Consider the following 24,158-nt stretch of genomic DNA (forward strand, 5'->3'; position numbering starts at 1 on the left):
TTCAAATCATCAGTCTTGTACACATCTCTGGTAATTTATCTAAGGTGCAGAGAAAAGATAAAGTAGTCTCCTTGTGTAGTTTTTAAACAAAAAGAAAAGAAATCAGTATTTATTACATATACATAAAAATGCTTCACTAAACATATAAGATCCATAACAATGACATCTGTTTAACCTCTAAAGGTCAAGGTCATGTCATTTACACCAAGATAAAAAGTCTAATTATAGCATCTACAGCTGTATGGGCAAAGGCTGGTTATTAGAAAAGAACTATTATAAACCAAACACAATTACACTGTAGAGAAACCATTAGATACTTGATGAGATTTTAATCTTTGAGCTGGCATCATTCTGCAAGTTAATCATCTAGAGAACAGAAAATCTGTTAGGAATGCAATTAAATGTACTAGTTCCATTAAAATTGAGCTGATATAGTTAATTGTAGTTCTAAAATAGCAATTTCCTCACACCTTCACTAAGCAATTTTTTTCATCTACTGAGTAATAGTCTATTTATGGATCACTTTTCACTTAAAGTCTCAAATAAGATTTGTGAATACTTTTGTTCTCTCACGCTACCCCATACAAGTTGCACTGACGTTTGCTATTTGACCTTGGCTTCCTAATTTGCTCTAAGAAGTCCAGCAAGGTCTTCTGTTTCAGTTACTCTTAGTCCATGGTACCTGCATTGCTGAAGCTTTCGGGAAGAAAATCACCGATGTATCCTCCCAGCACACGACAGCAATTAGAAACTGTCATGAAATGACGAGCCAATGGCAAAGCTCACGTCATACAGTCATTTTAAGCATCAGCACTTTGAGCAAACACATGATTTGCAAACATCAATTTTAATGAATACATCTTCAAAGTACTTGGAAGGGATTTGCAGCCCTGCTAGCAAATTGGGAACACAGGCCGTTCCTGCCTTTTTTGGAGAGAAACAGAATGAAAGCAAAAAGGTATCCTAAGAGTGCATCAACTTGGCAATAGCTAATCTGTAACTGTACCTCACAGACCACACAGTTTATTGGAGCATTTTAAATTGCTCTGCAGGGAAAGGCGAAAAAATCACGACTTCGGGGAGCGCCAGGGAAGCCGGGGCTGTCACCAGCGCATCTCTCTGCGCGGATGCCGTTACGTAACCCCGGCTCGGCCCGGCCCCCCCGGTCCGGATGCTCAGGCTGCGCCCCGGGGCCTCAGAGCCGCGGCCGGGCCGGGCCCAAGCCCCAGCCCCAGCCCCAGCCCCAGCCCCGGCCCCAGTCCCAGCCCCAGCCCCGGCCGCGGCCCCAGTCCCAGCCCCGGCTCCGGCTCCGGTCCCGGCCCCGGGCTCGCCGCCGCCGCGCCCCGGCCGCTCCCGCCTCCCCCGGCGGCCCCGCCGCGGCACCGGCGCCAGCAGCGCCCGCCGAGCCCGGCTCCGCCGCAGCCGCCCGCCCCGGGACTCCCCGCACGGCCCGGCCCGGCCCGGTCCGGTCCGCCGCTCCAGCTCCAGCCCCGCGCCCCCAGCGCCGCCGCTCCGCGCCCACCTCCTGGCCGGGATCCGCGGCGCATCCCCGCTGCGGCCCGGGAGGCTGCGCCCCGCCGCTCCCGCTCCCTCCCGCCGCAGCTCCCCGCCCGCCTGACGGAGGGAGGGAGGGAGGGGGCGGGCAGCCGCAGCCCCGCCGCGCCGCCCCCCGCCCCCGCCCGCCGGCCAAGGTGCCCTCGGCCGGCCGTACCTACCTGCGGCAGCGCCCCGGGCCCGGGCACAGGTGCGGGAACAGGTGCGGCACCGCGCTGAGGAGGGGCTGGGGCAGGGATGCTCCGCCGAGCGCGGCTGCGGCCCTCTGCGTGCAGCGGCGGGGCGGCGCCGCGGCTCGGCACGGCACGGCACGGCTCCGCACCTCGCCGTCTCTCCCGCAGCCGGCCCCGGTGCGCCCAGCAAAGCCCCGAGTCGGGGTGCTGCCGGCGTGACGGAGAAAGCGGGCAGCGGCGGGGACCGCGTAACGGGCTTGGGTCATGACATCAGGTCTGGAATTAAACGGGAAAGCACGTGCTGTGCTGGAGCAGAGGGATCTCCGTGCCAGGGGCGGGAGGACGGTGCCAGACAAAGGGGTGCCGCCGAGGGACGGGGCTCTCAGCAGCAGCCTAAGCGCCTTTCCCCACCCAGGCTTGGTGACACAAGCACGACACCCAGCCTTGCACCGTCACCCTCCCGGAGTGGTCACTGCGTTAGCCGATCAATCTTTGTCAGCTGATAATGGGAGGTTGTAAAAAACCACATTACATGCGCCAGAAAGCTGCCGTAGAAATGACTCCTCTGATTTAATTTCTATTGGGTTTTGGGGGGTTGTTGTGTTTGGGTCGGTTGGATTTTTGGGGACGGGGAATTGCTTTTTTTTCCCCTGTAGGTCCTCCATCACAGCTTTTTCAACATCCTTGATAGCTTAAACACACCTTTGGAAAGGGGAAGCTGGACTAGCTTGTGTAGAGAACCTATGGAGCGGAACAGGTCACCCTGCTGTGGAGCAGGCAGGTTGCAGGCTCATCTGTGACATGCCTCTGGCACCCTGGGCACTCCCTGTCCCCAGGGCTGGTGCACCTCCTGCCCTCCAGAGGTGGCTCTGAGGCCTCTTTTAGCAAACTCTACTCGGACTATTTACATCCCCCACCTCAGCCCTGCTCTCTGGTTCACAGTAACAAGATTGGAAATAGATGTTGTCATCCAAGAAAATCAATTTAAATCCCTGGAGAACCGGATGCCACCACCAGCAAATTTCAATAAGAGAATGGGAAAAAGGGCAAATACTGCAGAAAAAAGTATATTTACAGAATTTTATAAATTATTGAACCTACACTATTCATTAGGCAAAGACAGGCTGTGTGATACTGATTTATGTTTTTCCTATTTCTCAAACTGGCAGTTGCAGATTTTGGAGTATCATTGTGCAACAAAGGGCATCCTGGCATACAAAGCCATAGTCATTTTCCTATTAAAGCAGAGACCTCCATAGAAGGATCCCTTGACATAGTATTTTTTGTGTAACTTCTCAGATAAGCTTCTTGGAAAAAAAGATTTATTCTTTCAGCTGAACCTGAAAGTGTCGTTTTCAATGTGGTTGAATAAAGCTAGGACATTCATTAAGTAACACTTCTTTTTTTTCTTTTTGGTGTTCAGTTTCCAAGAGCTGGAGCAGGAAGAATATTAAGCGGGACTTTGGTGAGTGTCAGAGTAAGTTTTCAGGTAAAATCCACAGAAATATTAAGCATGAAGCCACATACATTATAAGACACATTTAAGATTGGATTATTAGAGCGGGATGCCTCTCCCCAGGTTAAGGGGCAAACGAGGCAATGTGCCAATGTCAGTAGTACCTTGGATATTATTTACCAGTAAACGGAGAGGAGAGAGAAAAAAGGAAGCGGGGGGCATCGGGAGGGAAGAGAATGACAGAGGCGCATCACTGTGATAGAAAGTGATCCAGTGGATCCAGACTCCAGAGACAGTTACTCCTCTTCTGGTCTTTTCCATTGGGGGCGTGCTATGAAATGTGGAGTTCAATGGGTTAACACCTTCAGGGATCCATGGGAACACCCAAACACCTCCCCTCCATGGGAAGGGATGTTTTACACTGTCTTTTGCTACACTGGATCTGTTGCATCGTCGTGGTGGAATGCCTCAGAAATGAGTCTGGGGGTGCTTTGGGGGTCTTTCATGGCTTACACATGACAGCTGCCTCTGACATCAGTGAAGTCAAGCCATCTTGACTTCGCTGGGATCACAAGGGATGCATGTGTGTGAATGTTAACGTCCCTTGTGGATGTCCCCCTGCCCCAAGGAGGGGAGGTGGCAATGTCACAACTGGCATGATAAAAACACCATCCCTTCTGTGGAGGGTCTGCTTCTTATCTGGCTCAAAGCTCAGCTTGCAGCCTCCAAGGGTGGGTGTTCATTCCCTCTGTCTCATGTGGAGCAGAGGCTTCACCAGCACATCCCCAAAACCTCTCCCCATCCACCCTGGCCACGGAGGGAAGAGTGCAAACCCTGCCTCAGAGAGTCTGTGGCTACAGCTCCCCCTGCCAGACCCAGCCAGAGCTGATGTTCCAGCACAGCTGCTCAGCTGGCTTTCCTTTTGGATACACTCTTCTTCCCCAGCCTTGGTTACTTCTCCTTAGGCCTGAGATTAACTGGACAACAGTACCACCTTTATCTTACATCAAGTTCCCATCAGGTATCTTAAGTCACAGTTCAGTTTCCCAGATTCAGGCAGGGTGGGCTTACTGCAGCTTCTTTAGAGACTTTGCCATAGTGGGCAAAGTCCTTTGATGAACGTAACAGTGTTTAACACAATAATGATTTTTAAGTCTCTTAGAAACAATAATACCAATAATGTAGTAACTGATTTTTCTTCTAAAATAAATAAATAACAGGGCAGGGAGGTAGAGGTGTCTTAAGGTTCATTCAAAAACACCATTTCAGACAAGAGGTAACTCAGCCTTTGTAACCTGAAAGAAATTCCAGAAAACTGTATTGTTAATTAGCTCACTTGTTTCTGAATAATTTATTCTTTAATACTCTCTAATGATCTTGATACCAAATTCTTAAGTGTCTATTCTGCATAGGGGTTTGGGTTTTTTTCACTCATTTGCCTATACTTAGACCAAAGAGAAACAAACATGTAGAAGGGCAGCTTAAATTGTTTTAAAATAACACAGTTGCATTACATAGATGGTAAACAAAGATGGATGACAAAGTGCCATGTTTACACACAGGTACCCTCATCTTCTAAGGTCTTAAATGATAGAACTTATATAGAACTTATATAAGTTCTATCAGCTAATAGAACTGATTCTTAGATAACTGTAATCATTCCCATTCTTTACATCAGGCACCAGGGAATTTTACTAAATATAAAATGAAACCTTTGCTTACCAGCCCTATGCTGAGGATAAGCAGATCCATGGACATTGAAAATATTTACTTACAGAACTGTAAGAAAACACTTTTATTTTCTCCTGTAATAAGCAATATTGTTGTTTCAGTGCTGTCAATTATTGTTAGGGGGGGTGTGTGTTTGGCCAAACAGTACCCTTAGTCAAGGCATAGGTAAGAGACACGTTTTTAAAAAAGATTTTTGTAAATTACACCTTGCATTTTTGCCAATTCATTGAATTATGAAAATCTGTGAGAGTACAGTCGTAATAATAAGTGAATGGAAGTGCTTTAAAGAAAAAGCATGAAGTAGAGCACCAAAGAACATTTAAGAGTGCGTGATAATAAACAAATGAGGCAGAGGGAGGAGACCTTGGGAGGCAGGCTCATAGCGGCAGAAGCTGTGAAAGAAAGGCAGGCATCTTGGAAACTGGATGTGCCCTAGATTAGGGAGTGCTACAGGAGTGAAGAGCCATCTCCAGGAATCAGAAAGCACAGCTGCCATTAGGACTGGATCCAGTAACCAGATCAACATCCTCTTTTTTGACAGATACTGACCACCAAGCACAACATTATTTACTTTCCTCTTTGAGCCCTCTTTAGGACTGAATCGCTTAGAATACTTCTAGATGAGCACTGTTGCACCTAAATAGCCAAAAATTACTTGTGTGAAAACAGTTTCCTGATGATGCAAAATTACTCAAGGTAGGCAAAATGAAAACTGACTCTAAGCAGCTGTAGAAAGATCTGACAATAGTGAGCAATAGGACAATGAGACGGTGGCTGAAAGTCTGTCAATAAATAGGAACTCATAAATAAAACTCATAAATAGAAATAATGTAAACAACCCTAATGAATATAATGAAAATAATGAAAGTGATGAAAATAACCCTAACTAAACTTACATAATAATGGGCTATAAATTAGCCTTTATTACTTGGAGTCATTGTGAGTAGTTTTCTGCAAACATTGGTTTGCTACTCAGCAGTAGTCCAAAAGGCAAACAGTGTTAGAAATTGCTTCAAAAGCAGCAGAAAACAAAGTTGGAAAGCTCATTACAACCCTGCATAAATGTCTTTGCACTTGAGTGCTGTGTACAGTTCCAGTTCCTTTATATGATAATGTGAAACTAGAAAATGCATGTATGCAACTGAAAAAATATATGCAGAGGTATGGGAGTGCATCTGTGTGAGGAGATAATTCTAGCTGAAGAGCAGACTGAGAAGGGATTGTCTTTTGATCTATAAAATCCCCAAAGATACACAGGAGGCTGACAGGAAGCAATCACGTGCTGGTTTTTATCACACAAGAGTTTGGGAAGACTCAGTAAAAGATCAGGCAGAGGGTTTAAAACAACAGCTGGGAAAAAAATTTTCATACAGTCAAATTAAATCAGAGTTCTATTTAGAATATCCCTATTAAATAAAAGAAACCAGAAAAACAAACCTGAAATGCAGTTTGTCAGAACTCGAAGAATCTCTGAAGACAAACATGATAAATCAGCTGGAGTGTTCAATCTCACATAAACAAAGTCTGTATGGTTGATAGTATACTTAACTATATCCACTCAAAAATAACACAAAGTTTGTTTCATACTTGATTTTGGCAGTGGTTAGCAGTCCCACTACTCATTTTCAGCACAATGCATGGTTTCTTTACTGCACAGAGTGCAAAACCAAAGCAGTTTAAACACTGAGCTATACATTTTAAACAACAGAGAAAAAAATCTCTGGTTGGAAGCATTGTAACTACAATCCTTATAACCCTGCTGGCTATTACCAGCCCTCTGCTTTCTATTCTAGACTCAGTTCTTTCAAGCTTCAGTATTTAAAGGACTTGTTCTTAGTAACTCCACTAGAACAGCTTTAAAAGGGTCACAGTGGTACAGTTTCCTCTGCACTCCCTGAGAACTACCTAATAATTTATTTTTCCAAAGCAACAGCTTCAAAGAGTTTCAGAGGGTCTCCAGGATAAAATTCCAAGAATGCTGTAATATATGGGCATCAAGACCATTTTTGGATCCTTGGCCTTTAAACAGGCAAAGGGTAAAACCTAGTAACAGCTGTTTATAGATAACCCATGTCTAAAATTCTGGCCATAATTTTAAGTAGCTTAGTTGGTATGCTACCACATATAAGAAAGGCAGCAAATTTTAATGTCCCCAGCATTATTATAAGAAGTGAATTCAAAACAGAAGTGAATTTTGTGGACTTGATTAAAATTTAAAAATATCAGTGGGTCAAAACACACACTGCATGTATTCACATGTCATTGCCTTTGATTTTGTTTTGCTGATTAAACATAACTTCCCTCCTGCTATCCTTAGCTATAACAGACACATAAGAAAGGGGATTTAGTGTGCCCAGCATGAAGATAAATCAGCATTCCGATACTTAAAATAACCTTCAGCCATCTTGCAATTTTATTTGTGAAGCTGCTTATAATTTGAAGTTTAGAAAATATTTCGAGCATGTATTTGCATTTTCAAGTTTTGATGTACACATACTCTGCTCTGTTAACACTGCCCTGTATCTTTTAAAATGGCATCTGAAAAATTTACTCACTATCACTTTCCAAAGACAGAACTTGGCCAGAAGAGCTGGAAGAATTCCCAGTGAAACTTCTGTACTCCCAAGCTCAGAATTTGTAAACACTTTCTCTAAATATAGAGTAGGATCTGATCAGCAGTTAACTCTTCAGTCTTAATAAAGCCCTGCAGATATTGTGTATTAGCTATTGCATGTTAACACTGGACCTTCCCAAGGTCTGCAGAATTTGAAGATAAATTCCTAATAAAAGAATTCAGGTGTGGGAGCAGGCAGATGTATAAAATAGATTAAATCAAAGTCTTGTATCAATATTTATTTCTTACTTTTTTACAATCATAAAATTATTTCTACTGGACATAATTTAGTGTGATTTGTGAAATCTCTATTATCTCATTTTCAAAGGTACAAGAGTCTTGTTCAACACCAACAGAAACTATGGCTGATGAACACAGCTAAATCTAAGTCACTTACAGGTAAGCACACTATCTTCTACTTATCAGCATCAAAGCACTGATACTGCAAAATAACACACCAGAAACCTCAGACAGTTTTGGTCAATTCACTCACCAGCATCAAAGGGAATTATGAGTGACACAGGTTTTTTTTCCAGTACAGGAACCTAAGGCTCATTCTCACAGCAGACAGAGTTTTTACTTACCAGTGCAAGGACCTAGAAAAGCCTAGAAAAGCAGCCTGCCACTTATCAGCAGTGCTATGTAACAATTCAACAGGGAGTGATGGTATCATATCCAATCAAGTGTATTTACACAAACTGTTACTTAGCCAAAGAATAGATCATGAATGTTTTCAGGAAATACACTGAACTCTGAGAGCAATATGATTTTATTCTAAGTACCCTCAAAAAACCTTTACTTGAATACTAAAAATGACTCCACACAAGTCACTTGATAGCCTGGTTCAGCAGTGACTAAAAAGGGAGACACCTGAAAACCAAACTCTACAAACAGTGTCTTGAACTCTACAAACAGTGTCTTGAACCCTTAGAAATGAAAGTGGGAAGAAGGTTTTTTTGAGCTCCAGCCTAATTCTGTTCAGTTGCAGACCTGCCTGAACAAGCTGGCAAGGGAGTTCCATAGACCAAAGCACGACTGCACACAGAGCACTGACCTTCCATGCCCAGGGATGCCATAGCCCACTGTTCCCAGAGACATGTAGTAATAAAAAGAAGATTGAGAACAACTAGAAAATGGCATTGTTCTAATTTGTAGCATCACTTCAAGCTGTAAAGGATATCTTCCAACCCTCTGTGTGTGTTGAATGCTCCCTCAAGCAACCATTAGGACCTTTCCAACATGATTCTTCTTCCCCATCTTGGATGGCCAAATACCACCACCAGTTACTCAATTTTTGAATGTTTACCCTCCTAGGGATGTTTATACCCCCTAAAGACACAGGCATCCACCCCACTAAGCTGGGGGTTTTGGCACAGGAGACTCATCAAGAGGCTGATTCTACCAACAAAATATTTAAGAATGTACTTTGAATTATTTTCTTGATTACAGCAATTTTCTTAAATCTAGATGAATACTTTCATGTCTGCTGGCATTGTTAAAGTTACTTTATTTTCTTTGAATTAACTGCCATACTTCACTTTTCAATGCAATTTAGATCATGAGAGATGTCTTCTATTTTAACAGAATCTGAATCATTATCAATTAACCACTCAAGTCAGAAAATGCTGGCTCCTTTATTTCCTCCATCATTGTAATTTCCATCTTATAGGAAGGATTCAGGTAAAAACAAAAGCTATTTCTGTAATACAAGGTTATATACTATTACAAGAACAACCACCAGTTTACAGTTTTTAATGCCTACAGAATTTTCAAAACTGCGTGTCTGCATATTCAGAAAGAAAAAGGATCATAGAGAGATCAACTAAGTAACAATTAACAAATAAAAAGTTGTCACTGAAAAAAGCTGTCACTGTCCACAGGAACCATGTCTAGTCACGTTTTCAGTCAGTCAGTCAGCTAGCTGAGGGTCATGTCATTACTTAGTTTCTGTAGAAAAAACACAAGCACAAAAATAGTATCAAAAAGCAACATACCTATTTTTATTTAAAAGTACATATTATAAAATATAATTATTACAACAGTATATAAAGGCTTTCAATATCTTTAGAAGAATAATACTAAAGTTTTAAGCATGCTTCTTTAACTGTTAAAGAAGCGCCTCTCTCTGAGCTGTGTGTAAAAGCCACCATTTTTTCTGCAGTATACTGTTGATACAAAACATAGCTATTTTTTTTCAATGTATACCACAACTATGACACAATTACCTTTTAAAAACATTTTTGCAGAGCAGTGAATCATTAAAATATATTCATACTAATATTAGGATTTCAATAAAGGTTTAAGTCAAAAAAATGAATGCAAATTAAATCAGTGATGCAGTACTTCTTCCAGACAAGAATAAAGACAAAAATAACCAAGTATTTTATGACAGAAAAAAAAATTCAACTTAATCAGTAACTAAATAATTATTAAAAATACCCAGTTTTTTCAGCAGGGGAAAAATGCAATGAATCCATTTTCTGTGGGTTGAAGTCAATCAGCAATGAGTATCAAAAGCCACAGAACTTCGCTCCACATATCTATGCCTGGCATTTCTAACAGAAGCTGGTTAGAAACTCTGCTTTCTAAGGACTATTTTAAAATCTTATGACAAACATTTTGGGAGGGTATGGGGTTTTAGTTCTGTTTGCTTGTGGGTCTCCTGCTTAGTAGCTTAGGGGGGGAGGGGATTTTCAAGGGTGGGGGTGGTATTTAAATAGAACTACTAGGTAGCAATGAAGAGATTAATTGGAATGCCACAATGCATTCTTCTGACAGATAGCAAATTCTTCCCTTCCTCTTCTATTTTTGAATGACACTGTGTGTGTAACCAGCATCAGACACTGCAGTGAGCTTTTCACAAAATATCCAAGTAACACAAAGCCCTTGTGCTCTCAGCCCTCTTGAGCTGAGAGCACAAGCTGCTCAACAGCAACATTTTTAAGAAAGGTCTGCTTTTAGCAACTGACCAGAAGTAATCACTGTAGTTATCTTCTCAAGCCTACACTGATGTAAAGCAAGATAGTTTGAAGTGATTATTTCAGCCATAAATATTTGCTTAGCAGAAAAGGGAATAACCTCACACCTCCAAAAACTTACATTAGAACTTAAAGTGGTGAAGAGAACCCTACTAGTCTGTATTTCCATCTTTTCTCTGCTACTTTTAACTATTCACATAAACAAATTAGTTTTCATTGACTTGTAGAAGAACCAGAACCAGTAAAATTCATTAGTGGATTAGTTCAGAATATTAATATATGTGTATTCAAATTTGCCTGATAAACTAAGTTTGTTGCAAGGTAACAGAAAGTTCTTATAGTCAGAAGTTTGCATTGCAAAAGCATTATGAGTAGCATACTGTTACCATAAAACCTTTTTTAAGAAACAGTTTTGTAAACTGTATTTTTAAAAAGGCTGTTTGTATAAGAAGGTGTTGGGGCAAAACTTCAAGTGTGTTAAAAATTTAATATTTTACTTAATTGTTACATTGTATGACATTTATTTTCATAAAGATTCTAGAATTCACAGATCTTATGAATTTTCATCAGAAAACCTTGTATAGAAAAGACTATTTCAGAAATTCAGTCACCTTGTTAGAGACAAAAGGCAAGCAGCACAACAGGACTTTAGAAAGGATTTTTTTGTTAAGATGCAATGATTTCCTTAAGTGAAAACTCACAGAAGTTTTAGCTAGGAAGGTTATTTCCTACAGCTAAAATTGAAAATGAAAAAAGTTAATATTCTCACATCTTTAAAAAAAATCCACAACTGTTTCAGAGGTAGGGAGAATTGCATCCCTTTTCATATGCACAATTTAACATTTTAATCAAAAGCAAAATATAAGCCCCTAAATTACTGCAAGCTTGTCAGTCAGTCCAGTGCAAAGTCAGGCAGTGGGAAAATCACTTTCACGGGCAAGCCCTTTTGAAAGGCAATCTTTCCTTTTAGGTACCACTTCATTTGTATTTAAGAAACCAACTAAGGGACAAATGAACAAGTAATTCTGTCTGTCTATCCTGAAAAGAGATAGATGCCAAGACAACCTGCTAAGAAACTTGGAATCAGGAGCTTGATGTACAGAAAAAATGGGGATAAATAATTTTTCTAATTTCGGATGCATGTTGTATTTACATGTTCTCTAGTAAAAGTAGTTTACATGCATGTTCTCTAGTAAAAAGACCTGATATTATATTACCCTTCACTCATAGTTATTCCTGCAGGGACACAGAGGCTGGGCTTTTATTGCTAAAGGCAAAAGCCACATTAAAAACAAACAAAATGTTGTACAAAGGTAAGAGTATGGGTACAAATTACTTAAAACTGCATTCATCAGAGCTGCTGATTAAAAAAAAAAGTTTCAATTAAGTTTTAGCTATAATTCCATGCAGAAAAAGAATGCCCAGAAATCCAACTTATTAAAACAAAAGTTTTGTTCAAAAACTAAGGCCACGTTTAGTATCTGCTGCTTATCAAAAAAGCAACTGGGAGGACCTTAGAAGAAAAGGAGAAAAAGAACACTTTGGGCAAAAGCTTTTTTTGGTCTTTGCAACTCTGGGGTCACAAAGAACATCTATACAAAGAAAGGTACAAAGAGTGACAATTAGAGGGAAAATACTGATGCAAAGACAGTCATGTGATATTTTCTGAATTAGTTAAATCAACACTTCATATCCCTGAGGAAGACGTACGGTACTGCAAATATCTGGAAGCTATAGTAGTATTTGAGAGTTATTTTGTAGAAAAAAGAGCTTAGGCTTTTCTCCCCCAACTATATTCACCTTTGGCAATAGTCCTAATGCTGAAAAAAATTATTCAAAAATGTGATGAAAGTCAATACAATTTGAAGGAAAGCAATGTTTTAAAAGAACAATAGAATTTTGGTTCCTGAAGGCAGTAAGATATAAAACATCTCTAGGAGTTTAGCTAGATTTCACAGGCCATAAGCATAAAATAATTAAGTTCTCAAATACCTATCTCAATTCCTTAACCACAGGCTCTACTTCATTTTCTCTGCAATCACATATTTCAGCTACACCTGATTTCTGAGACCCAAATATCCCAAGCCTTTGGTTTCACCTGACAATCTTACCTGTCCCCCCCATCCTTTTTTTATTCACCCTGGCACTCCTCTGCCCTTCAAGGGCTCAACCTTTCATCTTTAACCAATGCCACTGAGGGCATATGATAGTAATGAAAAAAAAAGACACACACAAGCTTATGTCTGTTTCACTGTTTATTTTTTGCATACTCTTTTCAATGTCAACTGATTCTCCCAAATACAAAAGTGATATTTCTATGAACATCCAGATTGATTTTTATCAACTGGTTCATTTTGTTTTTCAAGAATTATAAAAATTGATTTTTATAAAATAAAGTGCACGTGCGTATATATATAAAAGCATACACACACCCTTATATATATAGATATATATGTATGTATGTGTGTGTGAGTATACACACACAGATATATCAAAAATTATATATATGGAATATATATATTACATATATAACTAAAGTAATATATATATTCATATATTCTATATATATACATACACACATGTGTGTATGCACACACAGATATATCAAAAATTCTATTTCAGTTTGTTAGCTAAGAATAGATTTAGAGTTTATCATTCTCTGTTTGTATCTAACTCCAAACTCTTTGCCTGTCCCTGTGTGTGAGGTAGCTGACTGCAGCCTGGGTAGGGAAGAGCCCAGGCTGGGTGGGGGCACTCACCTGCTCAGTAAGTTCTCTGGCGCTTGTTGGGCTCCTCGGAGGGTGAGTCTGCCAGCCTCACCTTCAGCCTCACACCATTCACAATCTTGCCATGCAATGCAGTTATGGCCTCGCTGGCACTTGCTCTGTCTGCAAATTTTGCATAGGCCACATTTTTTCCAGCCACAAGATAAACACTTATCAATTGTCCAAAACGGCTGGGGGACAAGAAAAAACAAAAAGGTCATTTACAGATTTTCCTGCAAAAAAATTTCCAGTCCAAAGCACATATGATTTGTTAACTGCAAAACCAGGATTTTTATATCTATGCTCCCAGTTTGCATATTCCTCTCTCTTGAATTAGGAGCAGAAATACAAATGAACACCAAAAGTCCACAGATGTTTTCTACGAAATATTACCATAGAACCACAAATATCAGTGATCTCTCTTCTTTACAAGAGTATGTAAAGCTGATCAATACTACAGTCCCCAAACACTAAATGGCACTCAAAACACCCCACAAAAACAAAACAAGAAAAATTCCCAAACCAACCAAAGTAAGACATACACACCCAAGCTGGCAGATAATTTAGAAGCTAAATCTGCATCTCACTTAAATGAACTTGCTCAGTTGTGATTTTATCTTTGAAAAGGTGTCACTGAAATGACTCAGAAAGCAAGCACTGCAGCTTCAGGGAAAAATAGAGGTGGGGTTTTTTTCTATTTTTTAGGAAAAATACTCAGGAGATTCTTAAACAGATCTGTAAATATTTTTTAAAAATTGTCTGCTTGGTTCTTACAGAAGTTATACTGAAATGTCAAGACTCAGGTCCATAGCCTTTTCCTCCTCCAGTATCTGATTAAGAAAATTCACTATATCATTTAAGGACAATATTGACTTCCACACAGAATGCTTTCCTCTCCTGATGCTTTTAAAATATTTTGGTTTTCCAAAGATTTAATGCAAATTCAAGCTATTATAAAAGGGAAATGTCTATTTTTTTCAAGAGTATACTACAAATTAATAATATAAAATACTGGAGAACTGCTAATTACAGATTTTTTAAAAGACGGCAAAAATTATCTCAAGTCTTTGCTCCACATAGGGAGATACAAAGAACAGTTGAAATAGTGTTAGAAGGATGCAAACCATTATAGTGTATCAGGAAAAAACCAGCACCCTACACTTGCTCCCCATAGGTTACTGTGGAAATTTATCAAAATAGTTAAATGCCTAACAAAAATAAGTAAAAGAAAATGTAAAATGAATAAGGAAATAGCAACTGGAAGTACTGCATTTTTGGTTAAAAATCTGCATAAGAAGAATAGACATTTTACTTCAGATTAAGTAAATTGATAATAAAGTTGCTATACTGATGATACTGCACATGTGCTTCAAGGTGAACCTCATGACACACATCTTTCAAAAAGTAACTGTTACTACTGTTCACTTATGACTTCATAGTCACTGTGCACTGCCTTTTCTGGAAAGAGTTTTCAGGCCCTCTTTTTTATTTTCAATATTTACTTTCAATGTTTCACAGTTTGTTTCCTTTTTGTTAGGGAACACTTATTTGTCTTACCAGAACACATCCTCCAGTACATTTACTGGTAAAGGATGGGGATGAAAAAGTATGAAAAGCCTTTCCTTCACAGAAGTGTCAGGTGGAACTTTTTTTTTGGGTGGTGGAAGTATGGCATCTGTTTGGGGCTGCAGCAACTGTGGGGCAGAAGCTCCTCCAAATGCTTGCTGAAACAAGGGAAAAAATGCAAGTATAAGTTAACTGGTGGTGGGGGGCAGAGGAAGTAATTTTACCTTTCTTACCATTTTTGTTCCATTACAGGACATAAATAGGCTCTGTGAGTTCTAATCTTCATTACTTTATTTACTTTAGTTATTTCATTAAACTGGACAACAAATTCAAGCAAGGTCAGACACGTTTTTAGGGAATAAGGATGCAGCACGTAGAACAGTTTGCAGAAGCAGGTGAGCAGTGCTCTTTATTGGCATATGTGAGGTTTCTTACAACAATTCAGAAGCATACCAACGCCGTCCATGATCGGAACTTACAGGAGGCGTCCTGTACTGCTGAACCATGGCGCTGTTACCGCGCAGCGCTGACGACACCTGCGCTGTCACCAGCTGCGTTGCCATCTTCCTGATCAGGCTGCAAGCAGAAGTGATAACAAACTGCTTTCAAGAAAGAGCTAAGTAATCTTAAATTTAGCAAGAAAAAGTAAGTTTTAATACACATCAGTGTATCTCTAGAAATCTGTAATGTCATGTAGATAACGAAAATCACAACAGGCTTTCATGACAGCCTACTGAGAGATCTGAAAGCCTGCACACTAGCTGCAACTCACTGAAAACATTCATTCATTACCACTTGGAGATACACAGAACTACTCTTTGAGGCTTTTAACACCCTAGGGGAAAATATTAAATTATCTCTACAAGAGCCCACTACATTTTGTGACGCAGGCCTAAAAAGCAAAACAGACAAAAAAATTTCCATGTGTTTTCATAAAGAACACAGAGATTCAGTTCAGAGATCAAAATATTACCATAGAAAGTTTACTTCCAGCTCTCATTTTCCAGTGATTTTTCTTTGTTCTGTTTCAGAGTAAGAAAAAGCAATTGCTCTTTTTGCATAGATACACAGCCTGTGTTGCAAGACCATGTAGGAATTATTGAAGAATGAAGATTGCAATGTCAGATCAGCCACATACTTCTGAAGTGAATCACTCCACTGCCCCTCCTTACTGTCTTAATCTCCCAGAACAGGTCTGACGTGAACTAGACTCCTTTAGGATGAAACTAAGGCAAAACACTCACTGCAGGAGATTGCTTAAGCTGCTCCACCTTGTACTGGGCATTTAAAACACAGGAAGAAGTCAGAGGTGGTCAAACAGCTGAGAATTCCCCATACTGTGCCAATATCAGATCCTCAGCACCCAGAAGTTTTACTCTACATATGTACTTCACAAAACTACTATTTGCACTACTGTAAACACAACCAAGAGATGAAGCACATAAATCTAGTTCTAATTCATAAACCTCATCAAAAATACATTCCAGCCTTGTTACATGTTACAGATATATTGACAGATTCTTGCCAAATCCTAAAATTTTAGATAGTATCTTAAGACTATGTATTTTAATATTTTCTTAATCTACCAAGACTACTAAGTTTCAAAAGGTTTGTTCTAAACCACTCAAGAAGAAAACCCCAAACCGAACAGTTTCAGAAAATACTACCAGCAAGCATGGCACAAGCTCACAGTGATAACTGATGTTACATCTTATGTTAAAAATGTGTTTATTTTATATTTTGCTCTCCAGAATGTAACTTCCAACTTTGTAAGTTGTACTTACTCTGAGCTGTCATTCCCATCTTCTAGGAAAATGACAGTTAGTCGATTTCCAGGAGGATACTCAAAGCCGTGCAGTTTGTACTTGGCATATATAGCTGAGGCAGCAGTGCTGTACTGAATCACAGCATACCCTGCAAGCACCATGCACACAGCATCAGCAGGAAACAGGGAACTCCTCAGAACAAACTATACTCACATGAGCAATACATTTAAACTGCACATCAGTCATGGATGACACAAAATTCTTAAGTCTTTTGAGCACACATCATTATTACTTCATCGCTTTTATTTGTGAAGGAAGCTTCAGTGAAATTTACTAGTGACAGATGAGCTGTATTTATGCTAGCTTGAAAAGCTGACAGTAAAACCATACTAGTGAAAACACATCTTCCTCACTACTCCAGAACTAGTACCAAAAGGATACATAACTTTATTTAAAAATGCAATTATCCCATCAACAGTGAATTTCAAGAACTGTAAAGTTATATTTTAACTTTCTGAATCATTTACATTTCAAGTATCTTGGAGAAGAGATCACTTCCATATTTGTCTCAGCAGCAGTAAAACAAGACTGAAACCAAACAACCTTTCAGTAGAAAACATGATCCATTTTAGATTTAATCCCCATTTACCCATGTCAACTTCTACACACACACATATTTCAGAATAAAAAATTCTGAAGATCTATTTAGAGAACATTTTAGTTTAATGTCTAATAATTTCTGAAACTTCTTCATTTATTCTGCCTCAAACTATTAATTTGACCAAAACCCACTTAGCATGACTTTGATTCCATCCTTCTTGAGTTTTTATTATCTGAAGGTAAAGGTATAAGCCCTTAAGGGCTATGTGTATACAGGGGTTCAAACAAAACTGAATTTTTGTGTGTATGCAGTGATAGCAGCAACAACCGCTTGTTTCCAACAAATGTACCGTATTTTGCAGTGCAAATTAATTAAGCATAATTACAAGGGATTCCCTTCAGAGAAAAAAAAAGACGAAAACCCATTGTACTTTTACTTACCACTATTGGTATGAGGGTCTCTCTGAACATCACAATATTCAAGACCTGGAACTAAATCGAAGAGGGCAAACAGCTGCTCTTGAATAAAGGGGAGCCGAGACACCACCGACAGGCGCTTCGAGACTGGCTCTTGAATTCGGGTCTCAGCTTTTTCAAAGCTACAATATTCTGGCTGCATACCTCAAAAATCAACAAAATAATCTGAGTCATCATACTTGCATGCCTACATTTCACGCCTATGTTACAATTAGACTTTTAAAAGTAATCCAAGTCAGCTATATGCTGAAGGTCACATGTTGATTTCACCAGTGCAGGTCACAAAATAACTGGGCAACCAGAGCAAAGCAAGCCATAAAACTAGAGAGATGAAATTCCTGGCCAGTTTCTAACTTCAACATCCAATCTACTATTTAAGTGTTGACCTAAGCCTCCATCAGCTTCCCTTGCTCCAAACCACATTATTACTTAGTAACCATACTGGAGACTACAAATCATTTTTAGTGTAAAAAGCTGTGACTTACAAAATGGAAGCGTATTTCCTCTTAGTTCTGGTCTCATGACATTACTGTAATAATCGTGTTCAAAAGACTCAGAGGACTTATTTTTCGGTTCAGCCAAAATGGCCCTGTAGCCTGAAAGAAACAACCACACAGATAACAACACCTCAGCACATCTCAGTTATATGACCAGGCCCACATTCTTCAAGTTCCATATTTAGAAACATATAATTCAGATAACCCAGTACATGCTGGCTTTAGAGGAATAACTAAATTATAACTCTTGAAGTCTGCCCAAATAATTTTATGAAAGTTAACAGCTTTCAAATTGAATTACTCCTACTCACAAGTTAAGCACGACAGAGGCTAATTGCCATGAGAGTGACTGAGCACTGGGACAGATTGCCCAGAAAGGCGATGGAGTCTCCACGCATGGGGATATTCAGAAGTCACCTGGACATGATCCTGGGCCACCAGTAGCCAGGTGACCCAGCCTGAGCCAAGTGGTTGAGCAAGATAACCTCCAGAGTTCCCTTCCAACTTCAACCATTCTGTGATACTTAGCAGGATTCTGAGATGCCCCAGAAGCCATCACCTGAACTTCAGTGCTAAAACAGCAGTTTATGGATGTTTTACACTGATCTAGGTTTTGCTTTTATGAAAGAAAGAGGTATTACACTCAAGCTATCCAACTAATTTCATTTTAACCTCACAGCAAAAAAGAAATACAATTTGACTGCTAAATAATCTCAGGCTCCTATTCCTATGCAAAAATATAATTTCTGTAGAACCACTTATAATAGATACCACGCAGAACCACCAAACACATTACTGAGGAAAAAAGAACCAAAGCAAGCCATAAAAAACATCAGAACAACAAATAACCACACCTACACCTCAAGTTGATTCGTATCTGTGATTAAGCAACACTGAACAGGAGGTAGGACTGGAGGACAGCTCTTAGGCTTTTGGGAAAACCTTTCTTCTCCTGGATGAGCAACCCCAAATCCCTCTGCCTCTCCTCCGAAGTCTTGTGCTTCCAGCCCCTGACATCTTTCCACCAGCCTCACTCAAATTCATAAACTTTTGGTACTAGAGCATAAGTGACAAATTATAGAATCACAGAATGGTTTGGATTGGAAGGAAACTTCCATATCACCAAGTTCCAGCTCCCTGCCTTGGGCAGGGACACCTTCCACTACACCAGGTTGCTCAGAGCCCTATCCAACTGGCATATAACACTTCCAGGGATGGGACATCCACAACTTCTGTGAGCAACTTGTTCCAGTGCCTCCCCAAGTGCCTGGTAATAAATAAAGCATACAAAGTCTTTCACTCTGTAACTGATAAATCATGACACTAAACAAAATCACTATTCCCCCAGTTTCAGGTAGCATGAATTTGTTCTTAAATAAATGTGATCACAATAGAGTCCCTATGTATCATGAAATATATTTATATAGTAATCAATTTTATATCAAAAATGTTTTATTAAAACTGCCTATTTGCAAAGACAAAATATTTTCCTATGTATGAAGCCTACACTACAGGCCAATAAAAATACATAAAAGAAAACTCTGTGTCCATTTCCAAACTCTTCTCAGTGATCCTACTTCCAGTTTGGTCCTGAAAAATCATAATCAGGTGATTGTTCTCAAAGAATGTAACAATGCTATTATTTATTTGCAAGAGAATGTTGTCTTAACATGTTTCTGCATCATGAATAATTTACCTGCAAACAAAACTAAAAATTATAGGTGTATTATAATGATGCACACTTATTGCAAAAAAAACCCTTAAAGAATTCACTCGGATTCTTACTTCGATCACACTCCTCAATTGCTAGGGCAGCTTGCGATGGTTTCAGGTACCTGACATAGCCCAAACCTTTACTTTCTCCAGTAGTCTTGTTTTTAATAATGCTGCAATATTCAATGTCTCCATACATCTAGAACAATGAAAAAACGTATTAATTTCCAATATTTGAAAACCATTAAAAGTTCCATGTGGTATGCCCTTCTAATAAGTTTATAAAAAGGCATTTTAAAATAACAACAAACAGCGAATCAGAACCTTGAACTTCTCCCGCAGATCCTCCTCCGTGTAGGTTTTTGGTATCATAACAAAGATTCGTGTAAGCTCCTCATCTTCAAGATCTCGGTGGCTTCCAGAAGCTCTTGACTGTGCAATAAACACCTAACAAAAGAATTACATAGTTAGCAATTACTGGCAAAAGGGCCTAAGACACATATCAACAAACAAGTGAAATAGTTTAACTGTCTTTATGTTTATTGTTCACATAAGCTGCCTTAGCATGGCAAGAAAAGAACACTTGTGACCACCTGTGATAAAAGGCCTACAAATATAATAAATCCCAAACAGGACAGGAGCCAGAGAAGTTCCTTACTGGGGATAATGAGGACTGGTGAGAAATACCACTGCTGATTCAGCAGCACTGTCAACATCACCGGTGACATGTCAGGTAGCAAAGAATGCATTATTGTAACAGACCTAGTACAGCAGTAGTGGGAACAAATAAGCAAGCGAGGAAACAAGAAAGCCTAGCAGCTTAATAAAACCGGACTACTGCAGCTCAGTGTGAAGCTGTGCCTAAGTTTACAGGTCTACTGCTCTATCACAGGAGGATCATAGCTTCTCATATCTGTTACTATTAAAATCTTTTTTAGTTATTGAAATAAATTTCATCTCAGAAGTGCACACCGGAAGACAACCAAGAAAAAAAGCCCAAACAAATCACAAACAAAAACAAACAAAAGAAACAAAAACCAAAACAAACAAGTAAGAAAGACTTTCAAAGCAAGCCTCCTATTCAAAAGTAGCAACTGATGTCACGGAGCTCTTATCTTTTGGCTTCTGATGGCAAGCTCTTCAGAAGAGATTTCACAGACTCAATACAAACTCATTCATACTTTCTTAGTACGTGATGAACAGGAAAGCAAAATCAGGAAGCTGAAAGCTGACGTTACAGTTCCATAGATTAAAAAAAAAAAGTCTTGAAAAGGGTTCACAAACTACAAAACCAAAACATACTGGCAAAACCAGCTCTATTTATTCTCAACTATTTTGCTTACAACATTTAAAATATAGGAAAGAATCTTTGTCACGAACACGCCCTCACTTCCGGGTGCGGCATTTTCCGCAGGCCTGCTCCAGCGCAGGCCGCCCGTGGGACTCGGGGAGCGGCCCGGCCTCACGGGAGCCGCGGCCGGCCGTGCCCGGGAGGGGCCGGGCCGCCCCGGCAGCGCGGCCAGGCAAGGCCGGCCAGGCGGCGGCTCCCCGGGCCCGCGCCCTGCCCACGGCTCCCGCTGCCCCCGCTCGGCCCGGCCCGGCCCGGCCCGCGAGTCCCCCAGCCCGCCCCCGGCCGCACCTTGATGGGCTTGCTGTCGGGGAGCAGGCTGCGGCCGTGCATCTCCTCCATGGCCCGGCAGGCCTGCGAGCTGCGGGCGAACTTGATGAAGGCGATGCCGCGGGACTCGTTGGTGCGCCTGTCCCGCAGGAGCCAGATGTTCTGGATGTCCCCGAAGGGCGAGAAGCGCTCCCGGATCAGCGCCTCGCCCGTGTCCTTGCCCAGCACCACGAAGACGCGGCTGTTGGGCGGCTCGTCCAGGCACTCGGCCGACAGGCGGATGCCGCTGCTCTCCTCCATGGCGGCGCCGCCGACCACCGCAGGCTTCTCCAGGGCTACAGCAGGGAAGGGCAGCAGCGCCTTTTCCGCCGCCGATACAGCGCGCCCGCCCCTTCCACCGCCCTTTCCGCCGCCGCTTCCGCCGCACCGCCCCGCACCGCCCCGCACCGCGCACACACCGCCCTGCACCGCACACACCGCACCGCGCACACCGCACACACCGCACCCCGCACACACTGCACCGCACCGCGCACACACTGCACCGCACCGCACACACCGCACCGCGCACACCGCGCACCCGCACACACCGCACCGCGCACACACTGCACCGCACCCCCACACACTGCACCGCACCGCGCATACACTGCACCGCACCGCGCACACCGCACACCCGCACACACCGCACCGCGCACACCGCACCGCGCACACCGCACCGCGCACACACCGCACCGCGCATACACTGCACCGCACCGCGCACACCGCACACCCGCACACACTGCACCGCGCACACCGCACCGCACACACCGCGCACACCGCACCGCACACACCGCACCGCACCGCGCGCACCGCACACACCGCACCGCACCGCGCACACCGCACACACCGCACCGCACCGCGCACACCGCACACACTGCACCGCGCACACCGCACCGCGCACACACCGCACCGCGCACACACCGCACCGCGCATACACTGCACCACACCGCGCACACACTGCACCGCACCGCACACCGCACACCCGCACACACCGCACACACCGCACCGCGCACACCGCACACCCCCACACACCGCACCGCGCACACACTGCACCGCGCGGCTCCGCGGTGCCTGCAAGGACGGACGGAGGGCGGGCGGCGAGCGTTCTGCCTGCTCTTTTTCACAAGCAAATTAAATATTCAGAAATCCTCCCTCCCTGTCACATAAGCAGATGCAGTTGTCAAGTAAAAGGACGTGATAACATTTGCTACTTTTTCCATAGATCTACACGGGCTGTGTTGAAAAAAGTAACATGTTTTCTATTCAGGAATATTATCAGTGCTACACTGTTAGAAAAGATGGAAAGCCCAAGACAGGACCAAATCTTTGGGGTTTATTTGGCTGTACAAAACAAAGGCAAAACTAAGAGGTGACATAAGTAAGGTGCAGTGTTGGAGGGGACATACATAAATTTAAAAAGCTTTTTTTTTAGTGGGATGATAGCCTTACAAGGATTTACTATCACAACTGTCGACTTTCCAGGACTGCTGATGAACTTGAACTACAGTTCCACAGAAACAAAAATCCTCATTCCCTGTATTAAAATATTGGTACGATTTCAAATACTCTGTACACCAGGTCAGAAGGTTTATAGCTTTCCTAGAACGCTGTAGTGCCAATGGGCAAGTTTTAATTTCTGATTCTGGAGAGTTTTTAGATTTTGTTTGCTGGTCACTACCCCCTACTGGCATCGTGTTGTGCTGCAGTTGTTGCTTGACTAAATATCATCCAGCATACTGGTATGCTATGACTGTTGGTTTTTCTTGTGCTTTTCACAGAGAAAGTCTTGAAAAACAGTGAAACATCTAAAAGGGAAAGTATTCTGTGTGAGTTTCATTGGTTTTGTTTATATTACTTGAATATAAATTATATTAATTGAATCAAGCTATTAATTACATACACAGTCCTGTGTCCTGTTGTTATTTTGGGGTCTTTTTCTGGTTACTAAAGTGCTTTAGAATTGTGTGGCTTTTTTTTCCCTGATTTCTATGAGATGTTTTGTGACATTCACTTTATACTGGAATTTCCTTCAATACATCATCAGCACATAGTAACTATTTTTTCCTAGTAAAATTGTAGTGAACAAATCATACAGATGTTAGTACAAGTTTTGAAAAGAAAGCAAACGAACTGATATCTAAATTCACTTTAGACAATGGGAAGAGTCAGCTCTGGAGGACAGAAGAGAAATGTGAGCATGTCATTGCAGTAGTCTTCAGTACAAGAGAAGGCTTCTGTTGAAAAAGAGAGGTTTTAGCAGGTATGGAAAGAAACAATAATGACTTTTCAACTTCTGTCAACAGATTCCAGGAACTGGCTATTGACAACCCTTTTTCTAATGCCCTTCAATGGAGCACAGCCTTGTGGAACTCTATGTCAATCTCATGCTCATTTAAAAAAAAACTAAAAAACTGTATGAAATTAAATTTGGATATTCTGGATATTGGGATTGCAAAGATATTCACGTAGTTTAGAAGCGGTAAGTAGTTGTATATGAAATTATATGAAGAACTGCAACTCTCCATGATGCAAAAAGGATTTATATTTTACTTATTAAAGTGACACAAAGTATACCTTGTGCCTTTTATACTATGCATCATTTATGCTCCCATCC

At 41.4% G+C, this 24,158-nt stretch overlaps 2 protein-coding genes across 2 annotated transcripts in view; both read right to left on the reverse strand.

Annotated features, from left to right (window-relative positions):
- OSBPL6 (oxysterol binding protein like 6) overlaps positions 1-1,734 on the reverse strand; it is a 97,112-nt gene extending 95,378 nt beyond the window's left edge. Inside the window, exon 1 of the mRNA XM_054515444.1 lies at positions 1,716-1,734. The gene's annotated coding sequence lies outside the window, so the exon portion shown is untranslated. The remainder of the gene's footprint in view (positions 1-1,715) is intronic.
- Positions 1,735-9,143: 7,409 nt separating this feature from the next.
- Positions 9,144-21,887, reverse strand: RBM45 (RNA binding motif protein 45). The gene is made up of 10 exons (XM_036386765.2): positions 21,530-21,887; positions 20,215-20,337; positions 19,963-20,089; positions 18,166-18,276; positions 17,645-17,824; positions 16,622-16,751; positions 15,317-15,413; positions 14,829-14,995; positions 13,266-13,462; positions 9,144-9,475 (listed from the first exon to the last, which is right to left on the reverse strand). Exons 1-9 carry the CDS (start codon positions 21,806-21,808, stop codon positions 13,270-13,272), a joined length of 1,407 nt encoding a protein of 468 aa, XP_036242658.1. The 5' UTR covers positions 21,809-21,887; the 3' UTR covers positions 9,144-9,475; positions 13,266-13,269.
- Positions 21,888-24,158: the final 2,271 nt, after the last annotated feature.

The sequence above is a fragment of the Molothrus ater genome, chromosome 7 (assembly GCF_012460135.2).
Source record: "Molothrus ater isolate BHLD 08-10-18 breed brown headed cowbird chromosome 7, BPBGC_Mater_1.1, whole genome shotgun sequence".
Lineage (NCBI taxonomy): Eukaryota > Metazoa > Chordata > Aves > Passeriformes > Icteridae > Molothrus > Molothrus ater.

What these genes read in the sequence shown, in the direction of transcription:
- RBM45 (XM_036386765.2), bottom strand. Translation starts at nt 21,808, where the DNA reads ATGGAGGAGAGCAGCGGCATCCGCCTGTCGGCCGAGTGCCTGGACGAG. An exon ending in AGGAAATACGCTTCCATTTT is followed by an intron (nt 17,825 to 18,165) that starts GTAAGTCACAGC and finishes TTGATTTTTGAG; the next exon opens with GTATGCAGCCAGAATATTGT. An exon ending in GATGGGAATGACAGCTCAGA is followed by an intron (nt 15,414 to 16,621) that starts GTAAGTACAACT and finishes TTCTGCTTGCAG; the next exon opens with CCTGATCAGGAAGATGGCAA.